The sequence below is a fragment of the Phascolarctos cinereus genome, unplaced genomic scaffold (assembly GCF_003287225.1).
Source record: "Phascolarctos cinereus isolate Bilbo 61053 unplaced genomic scaffold, phaCin_HiC Scaffold_7;HRSCAF=346, whole genome shotgun sequence".
In the NCBI taxonomy this organism is placed as follows: Eukaryota; Metazoa; Chordata; class Mammalia; order Diprotodontia; family Phascolarctidae; genus Phascolarctos; species Phascolarctos cinereus.
In genome coordinates this window covers 31,865,169-31,882,018 of record NW_027556180.1, presented here as the reverse complement: position 1 = coordinate 31,882,018, position 16,850 = coordinate 31,865,169, and the positions used below count along the sequence as shown (strand labels likewise).

The window sequence follows — 16,850 nt, the reverse complement described above, 5'->3', positions numbered from 1 at the left end:
AGGAAAGGGTGGGGAGGGGGAGAAGAAGGGAAGGGGAAGGGAGATGGAGAGAAGAGGGAAAGAGAGGAGGAGGAAGAGAAAGAAGACGGGAAGGGGAGGGCAGGGGAGGGGAGGGGAGGGAAGGTGGTGGTAGAGGTATGACGGCCAGCAAGCGCAACGTCTTGTGCAAACGCCACGAAACCTGTATCGGGGGTGTCCAGATAACGTGGGTAGGAAGACTGGGTAAGGCTTATATTTGAGCCCCTGTACGTTATTGAGTAGGGGGGCGCCAGGACTTAGTCGGACGCACTGCCCTTTAAGAGGATCGCTCCGACGGACCACCGAGGCACCTCCAGACCACCTAGCCACCTCCACACCACCTAGCCCCGGCGCTCGCCGCTCCCATGGCAACAGTCCGCTCCGTCCCCCCCAACAAGCGCGTCGTCACGTGCCGCGAACCCTACCCCTCCAGGGGGCGTGGCTTCCTCGAGGAACGGTTGACAGACCAGGAAGGCGGTGGAAAGTGCGTGGCGCGGGACCTTGGAGGAGTCGGGTGGGTAGCGGCCTAAGAAGTCACCTGGACCTACGGGGGCGTAGGAGTCCGGCCCCCGGGCTGGAAACGTGCTGTTTGTAGGCACGTGGGGTTGCCAAGCTTTCTTCACGTGACTGGGCGGGGCTGGGGTCCCCGCAGCCAATGGAGGCCCTGGGAGGCGGTGCCTGTGACGCGGCGGGGACCTATCAGGGAAAGGGGGCGTGCTGTGCGGGCTGGGGAGGAGAAGAGAGGGCTGGCCTGGGGGGGAGGAGGGTGTGGAAAGTGCTTGCCGGGCCCCGCCCCGTCTCCTGAAGCAGCCTAGCATCCACGGCCGCCGCCGCTGCCGCCGCCGCAGTGGGTCATCGGGCGCGTTGAGCGCGGGGTGACGCTCCGCGACTGCCTGGAAGGTGAGCGCTGGGAGCCCAGCGGGGACTCGGGGGGGGGCGCTGACGGAGCATCTCGGGGCAGGGGAGGCCGAGGAGCGGGAGGGTCTGGCCAGCGGAGGGCGGCTGCCGGCTCCCTGCGGCGTGCCCCCCCCCCCAGTCTCGCGCCAGGTAGCTGCGGGGGGAGGGGGGAGCCACGCGCGCTCCAGGACCGGCACATCGGGGCATGCGCGCCCCCGCGGGGGGGGAGAACGGAGCGCGCCCCGGGCAGAGGGAGGGGACAGCGCGCTCGCAGGGGGGTGGGGGGACAGTGCGAGCCCGTGGGGGGAGGGAGGGGTGTCTCCTGTCTCTGGCAGCCCCCGGCCGGGGGAGGGGGCAGGTGGGCAGGCCCGAGACACCCCGCAGGGGGAGCGCGGGCCGGGGGCGGTGCCCGGGATAGGAAAGTTTGTGCGGGTCCCCGGGGTGGGGCTGAGCGGAGCCCCCCCACCGCCCCTCCCCCCCGCCCAGTTCCCGCTGCAGAAGGACCACCGCCCCGACTCACCATGGCCGACGAGATCGACTTCACCACCGGAGACGCCGGGGCTTCCAGCACGTACCCGATGCAGTGCTCGGCCCTGCGCAAGAACGGCTTCGTGGTGCTCAAGGGCCGGCCCTGCAAGATCGTGGAAATGTCAACTTCGAAGACGGGCAAGCATGGCCATGCCAAGGTGACCGCGGCCCCTGGAGCGCCCCCTCCCCAGCCGGGGCTCCTGGTCCTCAGAACCCTGGGGCAGCCCCAGTGGTCTCCCAGGACCCCCGAGAGAAGCTGCCTCAGGCCGGGCTGGGCTGCTCCCCAGCCGCCTGCAGCGCTGTGGAGGGTCGGTGATGTTGGGAACCGATGCACTATAATTCCATTCCTTTAGACGGGACTTTCTTTGTCCATCCGTGCTGCATGCAGGCATTTGGGTTGTAGTTTGCCGTAGTTGGGAATCTTGGGCACACATCCCTGGCTTGGACCATTGTGATGCTTTTTGCGGGATGGAGTCAGAGGACCGTTATTGATTGAGCGGCTACTCTATTTCAGGCTGTGCTAAGCACTGGTGGGGTTACAAAGAAAGAAAAAAACAGCCCCTGCCCTCCAGGAGCATTGTGCAAACAACTCTGTACTAACAAGAATCCTATCTGTATGAGCTCAGGCAAGCCGCTTGTACTGCCTGTGTCTAAATCTCTGAAATGAGGGGGTTTGGGTTAAAGGGTCTCCCAGTACCCTTTCAGCTCTAAATCTGGCACCCTCATTGGTATCCCTACCTCACATCTTTCCCCGCATCTATCTAATCTGCTCTCCAGAAAGTGCCAGAGTGATCTTCCAAAATCATAAGCCTGACATTGTCACTTACTACTTAGTAAGCACCCCCAGGATCAAACACAAGGCCTGATGCCCACCAACCCTTTGAGCTTTCTCATCCTTGAGATTCTTTCCAGCATTCCTGAGGTCTACCCTAGCCAGCTTTCCTGCTGCTCCTCTCATGCTAGGCCATCTCTCTGCCCTTTGCACAGTCTGCTCCCCTGCCTCTTTGCTCACTTTTACCTCTTCCTTCACCATCTTTGAAGCTTCAGAGTTCAACTCAGGAAGTCATCTCCAACAGGAGGCCTTCTCCTAACCCACCCTACCCCCACCCCATCTGCCAGTGCCTGTCCTCCAAGATTAGCTTGTATTTCTTTTGTATTTACTGTATCCTCTGATGGAACTTAAACTCCTTGAGTGCCAGGACAGTTGCATTTTTGTCGTAGTATCTTCATTGCCCAGCTGGGGGTTGGCAGGTGGGGGCTCTCATTTTTTTCCTTAAAGACAAGAACATATCTCCTCTTTGAGAGAGGAGAATTTCAAACAGTAAAATTGATATTTTGCTCTTGAAGTAAATTAGGTGTTAGACTGAGCAAAAATTAAACTGGCTTCCTTTTATGTGTTAGGTTCACCTGGTTGGAATTGATATTTTCACGGGCAAAAAATATGAAGATATTTGCCCTTCTACTCACAACATGGATGTTCCAAATATCAAGAGAAATGATTATCAAGTAAGTAATTTCCTCTCAGTAGATTTTTTTCATTAAATATACATGGTTTGTTACAAGTTATATAAGCCAGAGTACTTTTATTTATCTCTTGCTTCTAAACAAGAAGGGAATATAAGGAAAGTATCCACTTTCCACTGTAGACACTTGAAGGGAAAGTGATTTTCATCTTTCTGCAATAGAGTTAATATTAGATATTTTTCAAAATTATTTTCACTTCGTAGAAAGTTGAACTGTCATTTTAAAACATTATGTAGTGATCTATAGAACAGGTGCTGATTGCACATGAAATGGTTTCTTGAAGTGAGTCTAAAGTTTCATACAGTTAATGAAACTGCCACTTTGTGCTTGCTACAAAAAGTCCAAATTTCAGAGAACAAGGTATTTCCCTTCTACTTGAGATGCTTTATTTTTCATCTGGTTGGCTAATCACAAATGCAAATCTTCAAGTAGAAGTTGGCCTCACATTGGGCTAAGTTTCATGCCAGCCAAGGTTATATATTAACACAAATGGATGTTTTATACTTAGCAAGATGAAAAAAATTTAGAACCTTGTAAAACATAAAGTTGGAAGAAGTAGTCACCAAAAACCCATAGGTACAAAAATATTTATAGCAGCTCTTTTCATGATGGCAAAGTGTTGGAAACTAAGGGGGGAAGCCTGGCAGTGGGGGAATAGCTGAGCCAGTTATGGCATATGAGTGTGAACGGAGTACTCTGATGCTTTAGAAATGACAAAAAGGATCAGAAAAACCAGGGAAGACTTATCTGAACTGATGCAAAACAAAGTGAGCACAGCTAGAACATTGTATGCACAGTGACCCCAGTATTGTAAAGATAACCAACTCTGAATGACTTAGCTACTGTGACCAATACAAAGATCCACAGCAATCCCAAAGGACTCATAAAGAAACATGCTGTCCAGCCTCCAGAGAGAACTGATGAACTCAGAGCAGGTGGAAGCATACTCTTTTCCTTTTTCTTAGTATTTTTTTTCTTTTGGAATATGACTAATGCAAAAATATGTTGTGTGTGACTTCATATGTATAATGAGTATTACTTTTACTTCTCAATGGATGGGGGAAGGAGGGAGAGAGGGAAAGAATTTGAAACAGAAAATTTTTTAAAAATTGAATTTTAAAAAAGGAAGAAGCTATACAATTAATAAATTTTCCTAAAAGTTGGTAAAGACTAGATCATTGTGTTTTCATATTGCCTTTTTTATGTGAAAAGATTATTTTAAAAAAAAAGTCTCAGAGGGTGAAAGGGAATGAAGACAGTAGCTTAACCGCATCATTTAATTTGAGTCTTTGCCCCATGCTATTCATTGACCATTTTGTGACTGGTAACATGAACAGTTATGCTCTTGGGTTTCAATCCCAGTTACACATTTAATTCTAACCCTTAGTCCTAGTGTTTGCTTCTTTGGGAAACATTAAAAGCCAAACATAACTGCCCTAAAAGGATGCATACTTGGTCAGAGTGCTTTATATATAGTCTTTTTCAGCCTGTGCTTCCTCGAGAGTTTTTAAATACCACACACGGCCATGTAGATGTTACTTCACTTTCCTATTAGTGAATATCAAAGAGGGAGATAGACATATAAGAATACTGATTATATTGCACAGAGGGAAATCTAAATTCAGATTGTTTGATTCACTGACTTCCACTTCAGATGTAATTGCTTGGTATATCTTTCCATGGTATCATTATGCACACATGCGTATTTAGAGTGAGAAGGACATAATCTAGAAAAGAACACTAAAAGCAGAAGAAAGTTTCTTTTCTTTACCAAGCTTTGTCATTCATCCCTCTGGTTCACCCGTAAATGGTGATGACAGTGGTGTGTGCATTTTGCCTTTATTTCACATGAGGTCAGTTCAACAGATTTACAAGCTTCTGCTGCATGAGGAGAGAGGACTGTGCAGGTGCTTGGGTTAGGACGACGTAAAGTTAGATTACACGTGGTGCTTACTTACCCTTTCAAAGCTTGCAGTCCAGGGTGGGAGGGGCAACGTGAAGGGGGGAGAAGGAGATAAGGTGTGGCCACAGATAGAGATGATGTCAATGTCTAATAAAAAATATTACATGGCGGCATATTGGGAACAAAGCAAAGAGCTCTTCGAAGACCAAGGCAGGGTCTGGTTCAAGAATAGGGGAATGGGGAAGAAAGAGTTTGTTAAGGAGGCCACATAACTCGAGTGGACATTTAGAAGGGAACAGCTATTTGCTTGTTTATGCATTGTTAGAGTTGGGTGGGGAGAGGAGAATGAATAGCATTAGTACAGGCTGCTAGTAATGAGCAGAATCCTCCAGTCGCTGAGGAGAAAGACCAAAGATGAACAGAGTTTAGTACAGGTTGTGTTGGTGTTTATCGGTAGGACAGTGTCGGATGCTCCTTTCTGTTACTTTACATCCATTCTGGAGCTAAATGGGAGACACTGATCTTTAGAGGTCCTTCTGCCTTGATCAACAGGCGTTCAGCCGCACTGTCTTCATTAACCCAGGGTTCACTTTTTTTTTTTCCTGGCTAGGCAGTGGGGTTAAGTGACTTGCCCAGAGTCACACAGCTAGTAAGTAAGTAATCTGAGGCCAGATTTGAACTCAGGTGTTCCTGACTCCAGGGCCGGGGCTCTATCCACTGCGCCACCCAGCTGCCCCCATGGTTCACTTTCACAGGAAGTCCTTGGAACACATTCGGTTAAAAATCTCAGCCCCGGTGTTGTAGTTTAGTTGAAAATGAGGAATCTTGTTCTTCCTGTGCACTCCTACTGAAGCCTACAAAATTCTAAGCTTCCTTACCAGAGGACTGCATTTTGTATCTAATCTATCTTGATATTTTCCTCAGTGGTTAGTGCAGGCCTTTGCATGTGGCTGTGCCATCAGTATTTGTTGAGTTAACGATATCTTTATACTCTCTCTACAAAGGAAGAAATATCTGTCCATTTCAGTAATTGAAAAGTAGATTTAAGCTTCGCATTTACTGTAATGTCCTTTGCCTGTTCTTCCTTCTGTTGGTCCGAAGCTACCATGGGAAAAGATTGCTAGTTGCTTTGAATTCTCTTTTTAAGACATAGATCTTATTCATATATTTTGTTTTTGTGTAGCTCTTGGTATCCTTGCTACCCTCCCAGGGAGCCATTACTTATAACAAGTAATTTTTTTTTTAAAGGAAGAAGAGGTTAACAAAAACCACAGAACCATTCAGCATGTAGAAACAGTCTGTTATAAACAATGTACCACATGTGGATCCCCAACTCTGCAGAAAAGCAGAGGACATCTTTTCTTACAGCTCTTTGGGGAGCCGTTTAGTCATTATAATTTGACAAAATTTGGTTTCAGTCATTTTGCTGTTCTTTCTACGTATGTTGTGTTAGTCATTGCATATTGTTTTCTGATTCTGCTTACTTCACTTTGCATCAGGTTGTAGAAGTCTTTTCATATTCTTCTCTTTTCATCCCATTCGTTGTTTCTTATGGCACAGTTATATTCTATTACATTCAGAAACTGCAGTTTATTAATCTATTCCACAATTGATGGGTGACTAGTTTCTTTCCGGTTTTTTACTACCCCAAAAGTGATGCTGTTAATATTTTGGTGTAGAGGGAGCCTTCCTTTTTGTGAGTGACCTCCTTATTGTGCTGTGGGGTCTCTGGGTCAACAGATAGGAACATTTTAGTAATTTTATTTGCGCCATTCTAAAGTGCTTTCTAGAATGGTTTCTACCAGTTCACAACCCCATCAGTAATGCAGGAGTGTGTCTGTCTTTCCTCAACTCCTCAAGCATTTGATCTTTATGCTATCTTAATCAGTTTGTTGGAGGTGAGGTAAAACCTCAGGGTTGTTTCAGTGTCCATTTCTTTTATTAGTAATGTTGAGCATCATTTGATATATGTATATATGTTGTTTGTAGCTTGTTATTTTTCTGATGATAATTGTTCATGTTCTTTGACTACTTCTATATTGGTAAAATGGCTTTTGATCTTTCTCTTAGATGTAAAAACATATTATATGAGGGGCAACTAGGTGGCACAGTGGATAGAGTACTGGCCCTGAAGTCAGGAGGACCTGAGTTCAAATTCAGCCTCAGACCAATCACTTGACACTTACTAGCTGTGTGACCCTGGGCAAGTCACTTAACCCCAATTGCCTAAAAATAAAAAAATAAAAATAAAACAGATAATATGTTTCTGCTGTATGTCTTGGATACCAAACCTGTTCATATATATATTTGATACAAAGATTTTTTTCCCAGTCAACCATTTTTCCTTATCCTAGATATGTTAATATTGTTTCTGCAAAAGCTTTTTAATTTCACATAATCAAATCATCTGCTTTATTTTTTGTAATTACCTGTATCCATTGTTTGGTTAAAAATTCACTCCATAAATATGAAAAGTATATGATCTTTTTGATGTAATAAATTAATTATATGATGGATCTGTTTTGAATTCCTGCTATAACATGTTGGCCTAAGGGTAATTTCTACCAGATTGCTGTCTAATTTTCTGGTTTATCAAATGGGTTATTGAGTTCAGTTATTTATAATTCTTCCTTGTTTAATTTGTTCCAGTGATCTGCTTTTCTCTTTTTTTGTGTCAAATGATTTTGATGATTTCTACTTTATGATATTGTTTGAGGTCTGGAAGTGCTTATTCTTCCTTCATTCCTATCTTTTCACCCAATATATCCCATGATGCTAGAGTTTTTGTTCCCCCAAATAAATTGTGTTATTATTTTGTCTAGCTCTGTGAAGTCTTCCTTTGGTAGTATGCATAATTAACGGATTAATGGAAGGTAGCTCTTCTACTAGCTTGTATAACTTGGAAGAGAATTGCTAATTGCTGTGGATTTTCTGGAATGTAGAAATGATATAAAATGTAGCACAATGTTCAAATCTAAAAACTGTCCCTGTGGCCTTGGACAAGTTATTTAATCTATCTAAGTCTCAGTTCTTTCATCTGAGGATGAGTGTAGTGAGCTGGTCACCTCCAAACCAGCATCCTTCTCTCTTACTATTAGAGTGGCCCATGGTCCATTCTCATCTGTTGTGGCATCCTGATTCTAAATAGATTTAAGAGTCAGCCATGTCATTTTTATATTGTGCTATTATGTGTGTTGGGTATTTTGTGTGTTTCCAAACTTCGTTGTTGGAGCTATTTTTTTTAATCACTGTGACTTATTGAATTATACTACAAGTTAATCGTGTTTAGGCCTTGAAGCTTTACCTGATGACTTCTTGTGACCTAGTCATCTAGGTTTAACGATGTGCTCATGGAAGGGGAACAGCACAGAAGTAGAGAAAAAGTGATTCTCTTTAAATTATGTGTAGTCGTTTTTTGTTAGGGAAAGCTCTTGATGGATTGATGATCAAGAAGGGCATCAAAGTCAATGTCACCTTTCTATACTCCAAGGTTTGGTCATGTAGCTCTGTGTTCTGTAGCTCAGTATTACTTTTGATCAGGCTCCAGGAAAACTGGCTCAAACCTACAAGACTAATTTGTATCCGAAAGTTCATTAGTAGCTGAGACAGCCAATTTAATGGTTCACAATGGAAAACAGCACTTTCTAATAAAGAAGTGTGCTTAAGCAAACAAATGAAGAGGGCCAGGCTGCTTGAGAGCTGAACGAATGTGGGGCATGTGGGGATTGTCTCCATACTTGCTCCCAACGCTTTGGACTGTCAGCCCTTTCCCACCAGAGAGATTCTGCCTCCGGTTTGATCCTCACAATTCTCCCTTGTTCTCTCATTCTTCAGATTGCATCAAGGAGAAAGGCTCTTGCAGAAGTGGGTGTTTTCTTTTAAATTTTTTAATAAAATACTTTATCTCCCGAAGCTGTTGGCCAGGGTAGGAAGATATATTGCCACCTCCCAAACGTGATTTCCTTTCTCCTCCAACTGTAAGCCAGGTTTTCACAGCTCATTGTGCCGCCTGACCATAAGAGGCCTGAAATTCTTGAATAGACTAAAGCAGCCAGAAGGCCTGCAGACAGCAAGGGCCTCTCTCCCGGAGCATCCAGCCCCTGGTGTTTGGCCTTGCTTTTCATTCCCCTGCAGGAGCTATTCAGAGGTGTATCAAGCACCCAGTTGTAGACTCTTTGGAAGGCTGGTGTGGTGGAAAGCCCCCACCACCGTTGCCTCCTTTTGAAAATGTGCTGGTTTTTGTTACGGGAGGGTAAGGACAGGCAGCTTAGGTCACATCATTGCCTGTGGGCATTCCCTGCTCCTGCGCTGTGTACAGTGCTCATTGGGGTAGATTGTTCTCTCTGTCCCTGCAGGAGGAGCTGGGCTTCTCCCCAGCGTTTGCCTCCTCCATCGGGTCAGTCTGCTGGCTCAGCTATTTTTTGTGGCAGCCAACCTCTAGGCTGAAATTTATACTTGCTAGCAGTAATATGGAGACTATAAAAGATGACTCAGGTCATGCTTGTAGTTTTTGCCTCTTTCTTCACAATTTAAGAACTTGAAAGTGGGGAGGGAGATGATTTTTCCCTTAGAAATAATAAAGTGCCACCACCTTTATTACAGCTGATTTGCATTCAGGATGGTTACCTATCCCTACTGACAGAAACTGGTGAAGTTCGTGAGGATCTTAAGGTTCCAGAAGGTGAACTGGGCAAAGAAATCGAAGGAAAATACAATGCAGGTGAAGATGTGCAGGTAAAGATATAATGGAGTAATATTTTTGTGAGGTTTTTGAAACGAGGGTTTTCTTTTTTTAAGGCAATACAAACTGACTGTAAGGGTTGGTGTATTCTTGGTTTATTTGTATTAAAAAAGTCTTTTAGTCTTCAGTAACCTGAAGTTCTCCACTGCAGTCCTCCTCAGCTGTCTGATTTTTGCGTGGAGGTCATCCTAGGGCATGCTCATACTGCTTCTGTAGAGAGATGGCCTTAGAGGGTCTTGAAACAGACCATTCTGGCTAAGACAAGGAGGTTCTTCATTAGAAGCAAGGTTAGCCACCTGGGGACAAAACTTTTGACTCTAGGACCTTAGGAAGATTGTGTCCTGGGGTGCTGACATGAAAAAGTCTTGCAGTGTAATTTGATATGATGTGGTTATGAAGCTTCATTTTTTTCTCAATATTTTTATTATTTTTCCTGAAAATTAAATGAGTCTCTGGAAAACACCTTGCTTTCAATCTCTTTAGAAACAAGCTGGCTATTCGTTGCTGTGCCCTATTTCAGGTACCTCTTTGCCAGAAGGCTTTTAAAACCTGGATAGTTTGCTGCCAAATACAAAACACAGTTTGGAGCTTTGTATATCTAATTGGTTTTAGGGACTGGAAGAGAATGTGCTTTAAGCTTCAAAATGACTGGTTCTCCCTCGAATTTAGTCTCAGATATCAAGATTCTGAGGTGGAAGGGACCACCCATCATTTTACAACTGAGGAAACTGATCCCTCAAAAAGTGGAACGACTTGTTCTAACTTACCCCCAAAGTATCTGGTGGATCCTTCTGCCCAGTCCCCGCCTCTTAGCAGCTCTTCACTTGAAAGCTTGGGACTGCCTTGAAAAATCTCCTAGGAGGAAGACACCATTTCTGCAGCTTACTTCTCTGAAGTCAGTTCTTGGGGGTGGAAAATGATCGATTCCCAAGTACTCTTAGCTGTTTTGTTGGTGACAGTTGACCGAGGTTCACTGTTACTTCACAAACCACCAGCAGCTCTGACCTGCCTGTGTTTCTGTCTTTCCAGGTGTCTGTCATGTGTGCAATGAGTGAAGAGTGTGCTGTAGCCATAAAGCCCTGCAAATAAAGGAACCCTCAGGCTCGAGCAGACTGCTCAGGGCTGGCTAACCCAGGTCTTCCCTTTGGTTCTTACTGTCACCAAAGCTCTGGCCTTCCCAGCAGCCTCATGCCTTTTGTTGGTTTGGATTGTTTTGTTTTGTTTTGTTTTTCCAGAATAGTGCTGGATTCTAGATTAGTTTTGAAGACAACTGGCAATTTTTAAAAAATCACTTAGATTTGTATTCTCCACGTATTTTGTAGATCTGTTTCCTTCAACATTCCTGATAGCTGTTAGTTTATGGGTCCAAGAAACTCAGTAAGATTCTTTTCAGCAGGCATATTGTAATTTGCTTGAGCAAATAGTTTGAGCTTTAGTTTGATGAAAGATAAACCAAGGTTAGAAATGAAATGTTGTAGTGTTGAAATATCAGATGTTGGTGAAATTAATGCAGCCTAATTCCAGACTTATTAACTTAAAATAAGAAAATCTTACAGAATGAAATCATCACAGTTTTAGAACCATGTGTGCCAAGCACAGTTATTAAGAGACAAAAAATTACAGTGATTCCAAATTGCCGGTTGCCTTTCAAAAGTTCAAATGGCCATGTGCAACTAACTGTATTACCTCTGTTCTACTCTTCTTTGCCACCTTTTTGGCCTACTTCTTATAATCCTACTCTGTTGTATCAAAGCCCTGCTTATGGTCAAGGAGGCACATTCAGAATATTGGGTAAATGTCGTTACAAAGCTGGGTTATAAAAAGGGGGCGGAGGGAGTAATTAAAGCTGGAGATTTTCACACGAGGCCTTTGTCTTCAGAATGAAAAGTAGAAAAATGCCATTAGAGTTGGCTTTTTTCTTTTAGCTCTTTTTTTCTGGAAATGTTATTAAAAGGGGCAGCCAGCTCCCTAAGATAATGTTTGCAGAACTCATGCATTCAGTAAATGCTTGACTTCTAACAGAATTTTGAGCACTTTAAAACAGAATTTTTGGCATGCTAACTTTTGTCAAACAAGATGCCAGAACTTGTTTTAAACTTAATATGAAAAAATTGTCTTCTGCTACTGACATTTTGCACATTTCTCCAAACAAAATCAGATTCATGGATCAAATGTAGATTTTCATATGTTAATTTTTTAATGCAATCATACCATATATGTTCTAGTTTGCTATATCTACCACTTCTGTAGTGACTTTTTTTTTACTGATTGCTGTGTGATTTCACTCGGAAATAGGTCAAAAACCTAACTAGGAAAGAGCTGTAGGACTAGCAAAATGGTTTAGCTTAAGGTAAGATGATTTACCTTGTGCCACATTGCCTTAGTGTCCATTGGTTTAGTTTTGGACTTGTTGCCAGAATTTGGGACTCTTTTTAGAGATGACTGGGGAGAGGGAGGCCAGGGGAATTAAATTCACGAGCGATTTGTAAATCAGAGTTCATCTTCAAGACTGATTCTGTGACATCCCTCCTCTCCTGTGCCCTTGTTCTGTCCTCACCCTCTTTCCTCCCCCCAGAAACCCTGTTTTTGTCCTTTAGCGTCTGCATAGGCTCTGCTGCTGCTTCATCTGACCCGAGAAACTATGGGAAAAAGCAGTAAGATCAATCAGCGCTAAGAGATTCCATTTCAGATGAAGCTATTTTCCAAATTGTTTGAGGCATGTAATTTCCATTTCACTTGCTTCGTTTTGCATACTTCTAAAAAATCCTCTTCATGAATTCTGCCCATCCTTTTTCAAGACACAGCAAGCAGAAAGTTAGCAGACGTGCAGAGAAGGAAGCTGGATGGCCCCAAGGCATCTTGAACCTTGTGGCCCACACCGAATGGGAGCTTCAGTTTGTTTCCCTGGCCAAGGCACACCTAAGTGTTGCTGCTTATTTCTTCCTGGTGTTCTGTTTTCAGCACTTCAACACCCACTCTGTGCTTCTGTCTACAACTTTATCAATTTGCTGCTAGTTTGCATGGTTGTTCACTGTAGAGAAAACCGGTAAGTGATCAAACATGCTCAGTCAGTGTAGAAAATCAACTAGTTTAGCATAAATTCTAAACTGGCATGCCCTAGTTTTTTCTGACATCTTAAACTTCACATAAGTGTATTCCTAATTGCAATGTAAGGGTGAAAAAATCACACCCCCTTGTATTCCTAACTTAGTATCTTGAATGGCGAAAGCTCTATTTATGCAGCTAATATTTAGTTTTTAATATAATGCTTCCTTGAAGTATTCTCTCTAAAGTCTAAATACTTTTTAGCGTTTTTGTGTATAATCTGTGAAGGCATTAGGACTATCTATTTCCATGTATCCCTTGATAGAGAAGAGACTATAAAGCAGGTATTTCGTTATTTGATGAAGTTGCCTCTGTTTGAAAGAGGGCAGGGACCATGACTTTTAACTTAAGGAGCAGAAGTGACTGTCTTTCTTTGAAATGAGAAATATATTGATGAGAGTTCTTAATTCTGCTTAGTATTGTTGCACTATTGGCAGCATGTGGTTGAAAATCTCATTTTCCCACGTGCAGAATATCGAATGCCATGTTGACAGTTTACACAGTGTGTGGTATAGCCTATGTGTCTCTACATGTTTTATCAGTTTGTTTTGCAGTATTAACCAATGAGCTCAGTAAATTTAAGATGAATGTTTCCTCATGTAGCAAACTAGGTGATAACTTTTTTTAATCGTATTTTATTATTTGCTTAAAATGTTTATAGGATTACCTGTAGAGCAGTTGAAACTATTGCTATCCAATGTAGCATTTGCATCATAAACATCATGGTGATGCCTCTTTCTCCCACTCCCAAGAGCATCAGTCCAAATCCAAGATTGTTACTAACACAACATTTTTTTTATTTGTAGCACTAATTTTTGAATGAACACTCGACACTCCCAATCAGCTGTTGTGAGATAAAATGTTAATAGATGCTGCAATAAAGCAAGATTGTGTAGGCTATAAAGTTATGGATATATTGTCCTTTTGAAAGTTGCCATTTTTATGGCCCAATATATGTGTGTGGATACATTCACACACATAGCCTTGTGTATTTTGTTCTTTTTGAAGTCTTTCCAACTCTCTAAAGTACTGTAGTCTGTTAGTGCCTCAATGTTGGTAAATTTTCCTTTGTAGCCTTTCCAGTTCTTGTCTCTGTCTTGGGTCTTGATGGTTTATCAGCTGGAATATTTCTGGTTGGAGCTTATGTGGAATGCATTGTTCTCAGGGCTCTTTTTGCTAAGTTGAAATTAGCTAATGGTTAGTCATTTTATAATAACTGCAGGTACATTGCAAAATTTCCCTAAATCAAAATCTCTTTTGTTTGTTCATGGTGTGCTGTAAGTATTTGCCCTTAGTAGGCCATAAACTTCATTCCACAATAGAAAGGAATCCCATTTGGGACGGTGGCAGTCACCGTACTGGAACCTCATCTCTAGTAGTGTTTACTCTAGAATGGAATTCAATACAAGGGAATTCTGTCTTGGACCCTCTCCAGGGAAGTTTACTCAGTAAAATATCTAGAGTGCTTAACTATGAGGGAAATCCATCTGTAGTGTAGATTCCAAAGCTCTTGTGTTAAGTGACTTTGAGATTAGAGCTGTTGGATTGAGGTATGATTTAGAAAGCAGCCTCTAAATTTAGCTTGTTCTTCTCAGGATAAGTAAAACAATAGCATTATCCTGCAGTATTTTTAGGAGATACTTATAACCTATCAAGGCAAATTTTTAAGTGCCTCAAAAATGCTGTGCTTTCTAATGAGCACGTTTCCCATCGTGTGGAGGATGCACATAGCTCTGAGCTCGGTTTGTGTCCACTGTGAGTGGCTGAAAAGATGTGCTAGTTTGCCAGAGTGCATTTTCCCCCTTGGTGAGAGAAACACATTACATGTACTAGAAATGAAGGTTCTCTCGCTCACACAGAGTTCCCAAAGCTTTGCTTTCGTATTGGGGAGCTTAGATCTCAGGCAGGATTTTGAGGGCATCACTGGGAATATCATGTGTGGAGACTGCCTTGCCTTATAAAGCTATTAAGTTCATTCATGAATTTTCTTATTAACAACTGTGTTTGGAGCTGCTAAGGGTGGTTCTGTGGGTTGTGGTTAATATCCACCATAAATAAGATGCACTCAGGTTAAGAACAGAATGCTTGCTATAAATCTGTACTAATAAGATAGTTTCATGTTTGAATTATTCATTCTGTTTCATCATGTATTCATAAATGTAATTTACAGAGGCAGAAGGAGATACTACTTAAAAGGACTGAATAAGTACAGTAACATTTTGCTAGTAACAAACAGTTGTTTGTCTTAGAAGAAATGAATCTTGGCTTTGAACTGGATGCATCAATGTGTTTTAGATACTCAAGGTCATCAGGATGAAGATCATCATTGTGAATTTTATGTTCCACCAATAATTACAAATGTTAGTGTTTTTGTTAAACTCACAAAAATTGTTGAAATCCTTTGAAATATATAGGTGGTGAACTCATTAACTATCATTTTATATCTATCTGTACTGTTGTTCCATTTTTACTTTTTTAAGTTATGACAAGTTAAAAATAAAGCAAAATTGAAGGTTTGTTTTCTTGGTGTATACTTTGTTCCTTCTTGGTTAATATGTACCTCCCAACTTTAAAACTGTTCAAACTAAGGGCTGGTTATAGAAGTTGAAATGAATTAATGCTTACGTCATTGTCAAATAGTAAAACTCAAGCTCAGAGCACATATTTTACACTGACTTTCAGATGCTATTTTCACTTTATGGCCATACTTGAAGGTGTCCTTGCAGTTATAAATGGATCTCCTGAACTGCCCTTCCTCTTTTTAGAATCCTTGAGCTCCTCCATGGCCCAGGCAGCTCTGGTGTGCCCTTCAGCATGAGACCTTTCCTGATGTCCCCAACATTGTTAGTGCTCACCCCTCAACAGGTCGTCACTTACACACTTTACCTGTCTTGTGCTGAGTGGGCTTGTCAGGCCAGATCTCTGTATGACGTCACTAACGCTGAACAAATAGGGATGTTTTCCCTGAACAACTTTTCCTGCAGCTATAATGGTGGCTATGTTAACTTATTTAATGCTTGACAAAAGATACATATACTGAAAAGGGATGTGATGCTATAATTGTAAGCTTCAGGCATAATCTTTAGCTTGAACTTTGTCTCCCATCCAGTGGACATGTTATGTGTTTTCTGGCAACTTTAGCCAAACAACATGTTGATCAGTTACTTAGATAAATCATATACACTCTAAACAAAACTATTTGTCCATAAACTCTTTGCCAATTTCCAAGCTTTGACAAAAGTGTTGTCAAAAGTGATCTTATAGAGAAAGTTAAAAATATTTATAAGATACTGCATTTCACAATGGTGGATGAAAAATCTGAGCATCAATGTGCAGTATATTTGTTGGATAAAACCCTTCCTTACAAAAGGGAGGGCAGGAAGAGTGGAGTCTTCAAAATGGCAGTTTCTAAGAAAACTGAAAAAGGATTTAGTTCTAATATGACTGTCAGCATCATAAGTACCCACCATTCCCAAAAGTGTTCTAAATCTACTGATTCTGGAGTTTATATAAGCCCAAAAAGACCTTCTGAAATGAGCACTCCAAGTTTAGTTGCATTTTGTTTGTGATCTAACTGTGGTCTTTGGGAAGGACCTCTCCATGCCAGCCTGTTGTCACCTGCTTGACAATGAGATAATCTTAGGGTAAATTTATGTTTGCTAAAAAAAAAAAAATGTAGCAGCCTAATGCAGTTACACCTAATTCAGTTTTCTGCAAGATTGGACTACTAACAGGTTTCTTTCATATATCTGTTGGATTGTTTAAATTTATTTCACATTTTGAAACTAAAAAAATAGATTAGGTAATTTATAAACTCAGAAAATCCTGTGTCTTTTGCAATATTGACCATTCAAAAAGTAATTTTTCGTTAAAAGGTAAGCAGTGTGCTTCAATTAGTTGAGCAAAGCTTAGAAAGAATTTAGTCTCTTATTTATAAAGTATTAATACAGTTAATAAATGACTCCTCAGAAAGTTAGAAAGCTAAAACGATTTGCTCTTCTATTCATCGCTGTTTTTAGAGCATAGTTTCAACTTAGAGCATTTAGAAAAATAAAATAAGTATTTAAACTTATGTATAGAATTCTGTGGTGGATTATTTCCTTTCATTATGTGTATATAGCTCCCCATTTAAAA

The 16,850-nt window shown here is 42.0% G+C and overlaps 1 protein-coding gene across 1 annotated transcript; it reads left to right on the top strand.

Moving 5' to 3' along the window:
- The first annotated feature begins 453 nt into the window (after positions 1 to 453).
- EIF5A2 (eukaryotic translation initiation factor 5A2) lies at positions 454 to 15,232 on the top strand. Its single transcript, XM_020980370.2, has 6 exons — positions 454 to 532; positions 829 to 918; positions 1,402 to 1,601; positions 2,845 to 2,949; positions 9,473 to 9,604; positions 10,641 to 15,232. Exons 3-6 carry the CDS (start codon positions 1,437 to 1,439, stop codon positions 10,698 to 10,700), a joined length of 462 nt encoding a protein of 153 aa, XP_020836029.1. The 5' UTR covers positions 454 to 532; positions 829 to 918; positions 1,402 to 1,436; the 3' UTR covers positions 10,701 to 15,232.
- Positions 15,233 to 16,850: the final 1,618 nt, after the last annotated feature.

What these genes read in the sequence shown, in the direction of transcription:
- EIF5A2 (XM_020980370.2), top strand. Translation starts at nt 1,437, where the DNA reads ATGGCCGACGAGATCGACTTCACCACCGGAGACGCCGGGGCTTCCAGC. An exon ending in GCAAGCATGGCCATGCCAAG is followed by an intron (nt 1,602 to 2,844) that starts GTGACCGCGGCC and finishes TTTATGTGTTAG; the next exon opens with GTTCACCTGGTTGGAATTGA. An exon ending in ATGCAGGTGAAGATGTGCAG is followed by an intron (nt 9,605 to 10,640) that starts GTAAAGATATAA and finishes CTGTCTTTCCAG; the next exon opens with GTGTCTGTCATGTGTGCAAT.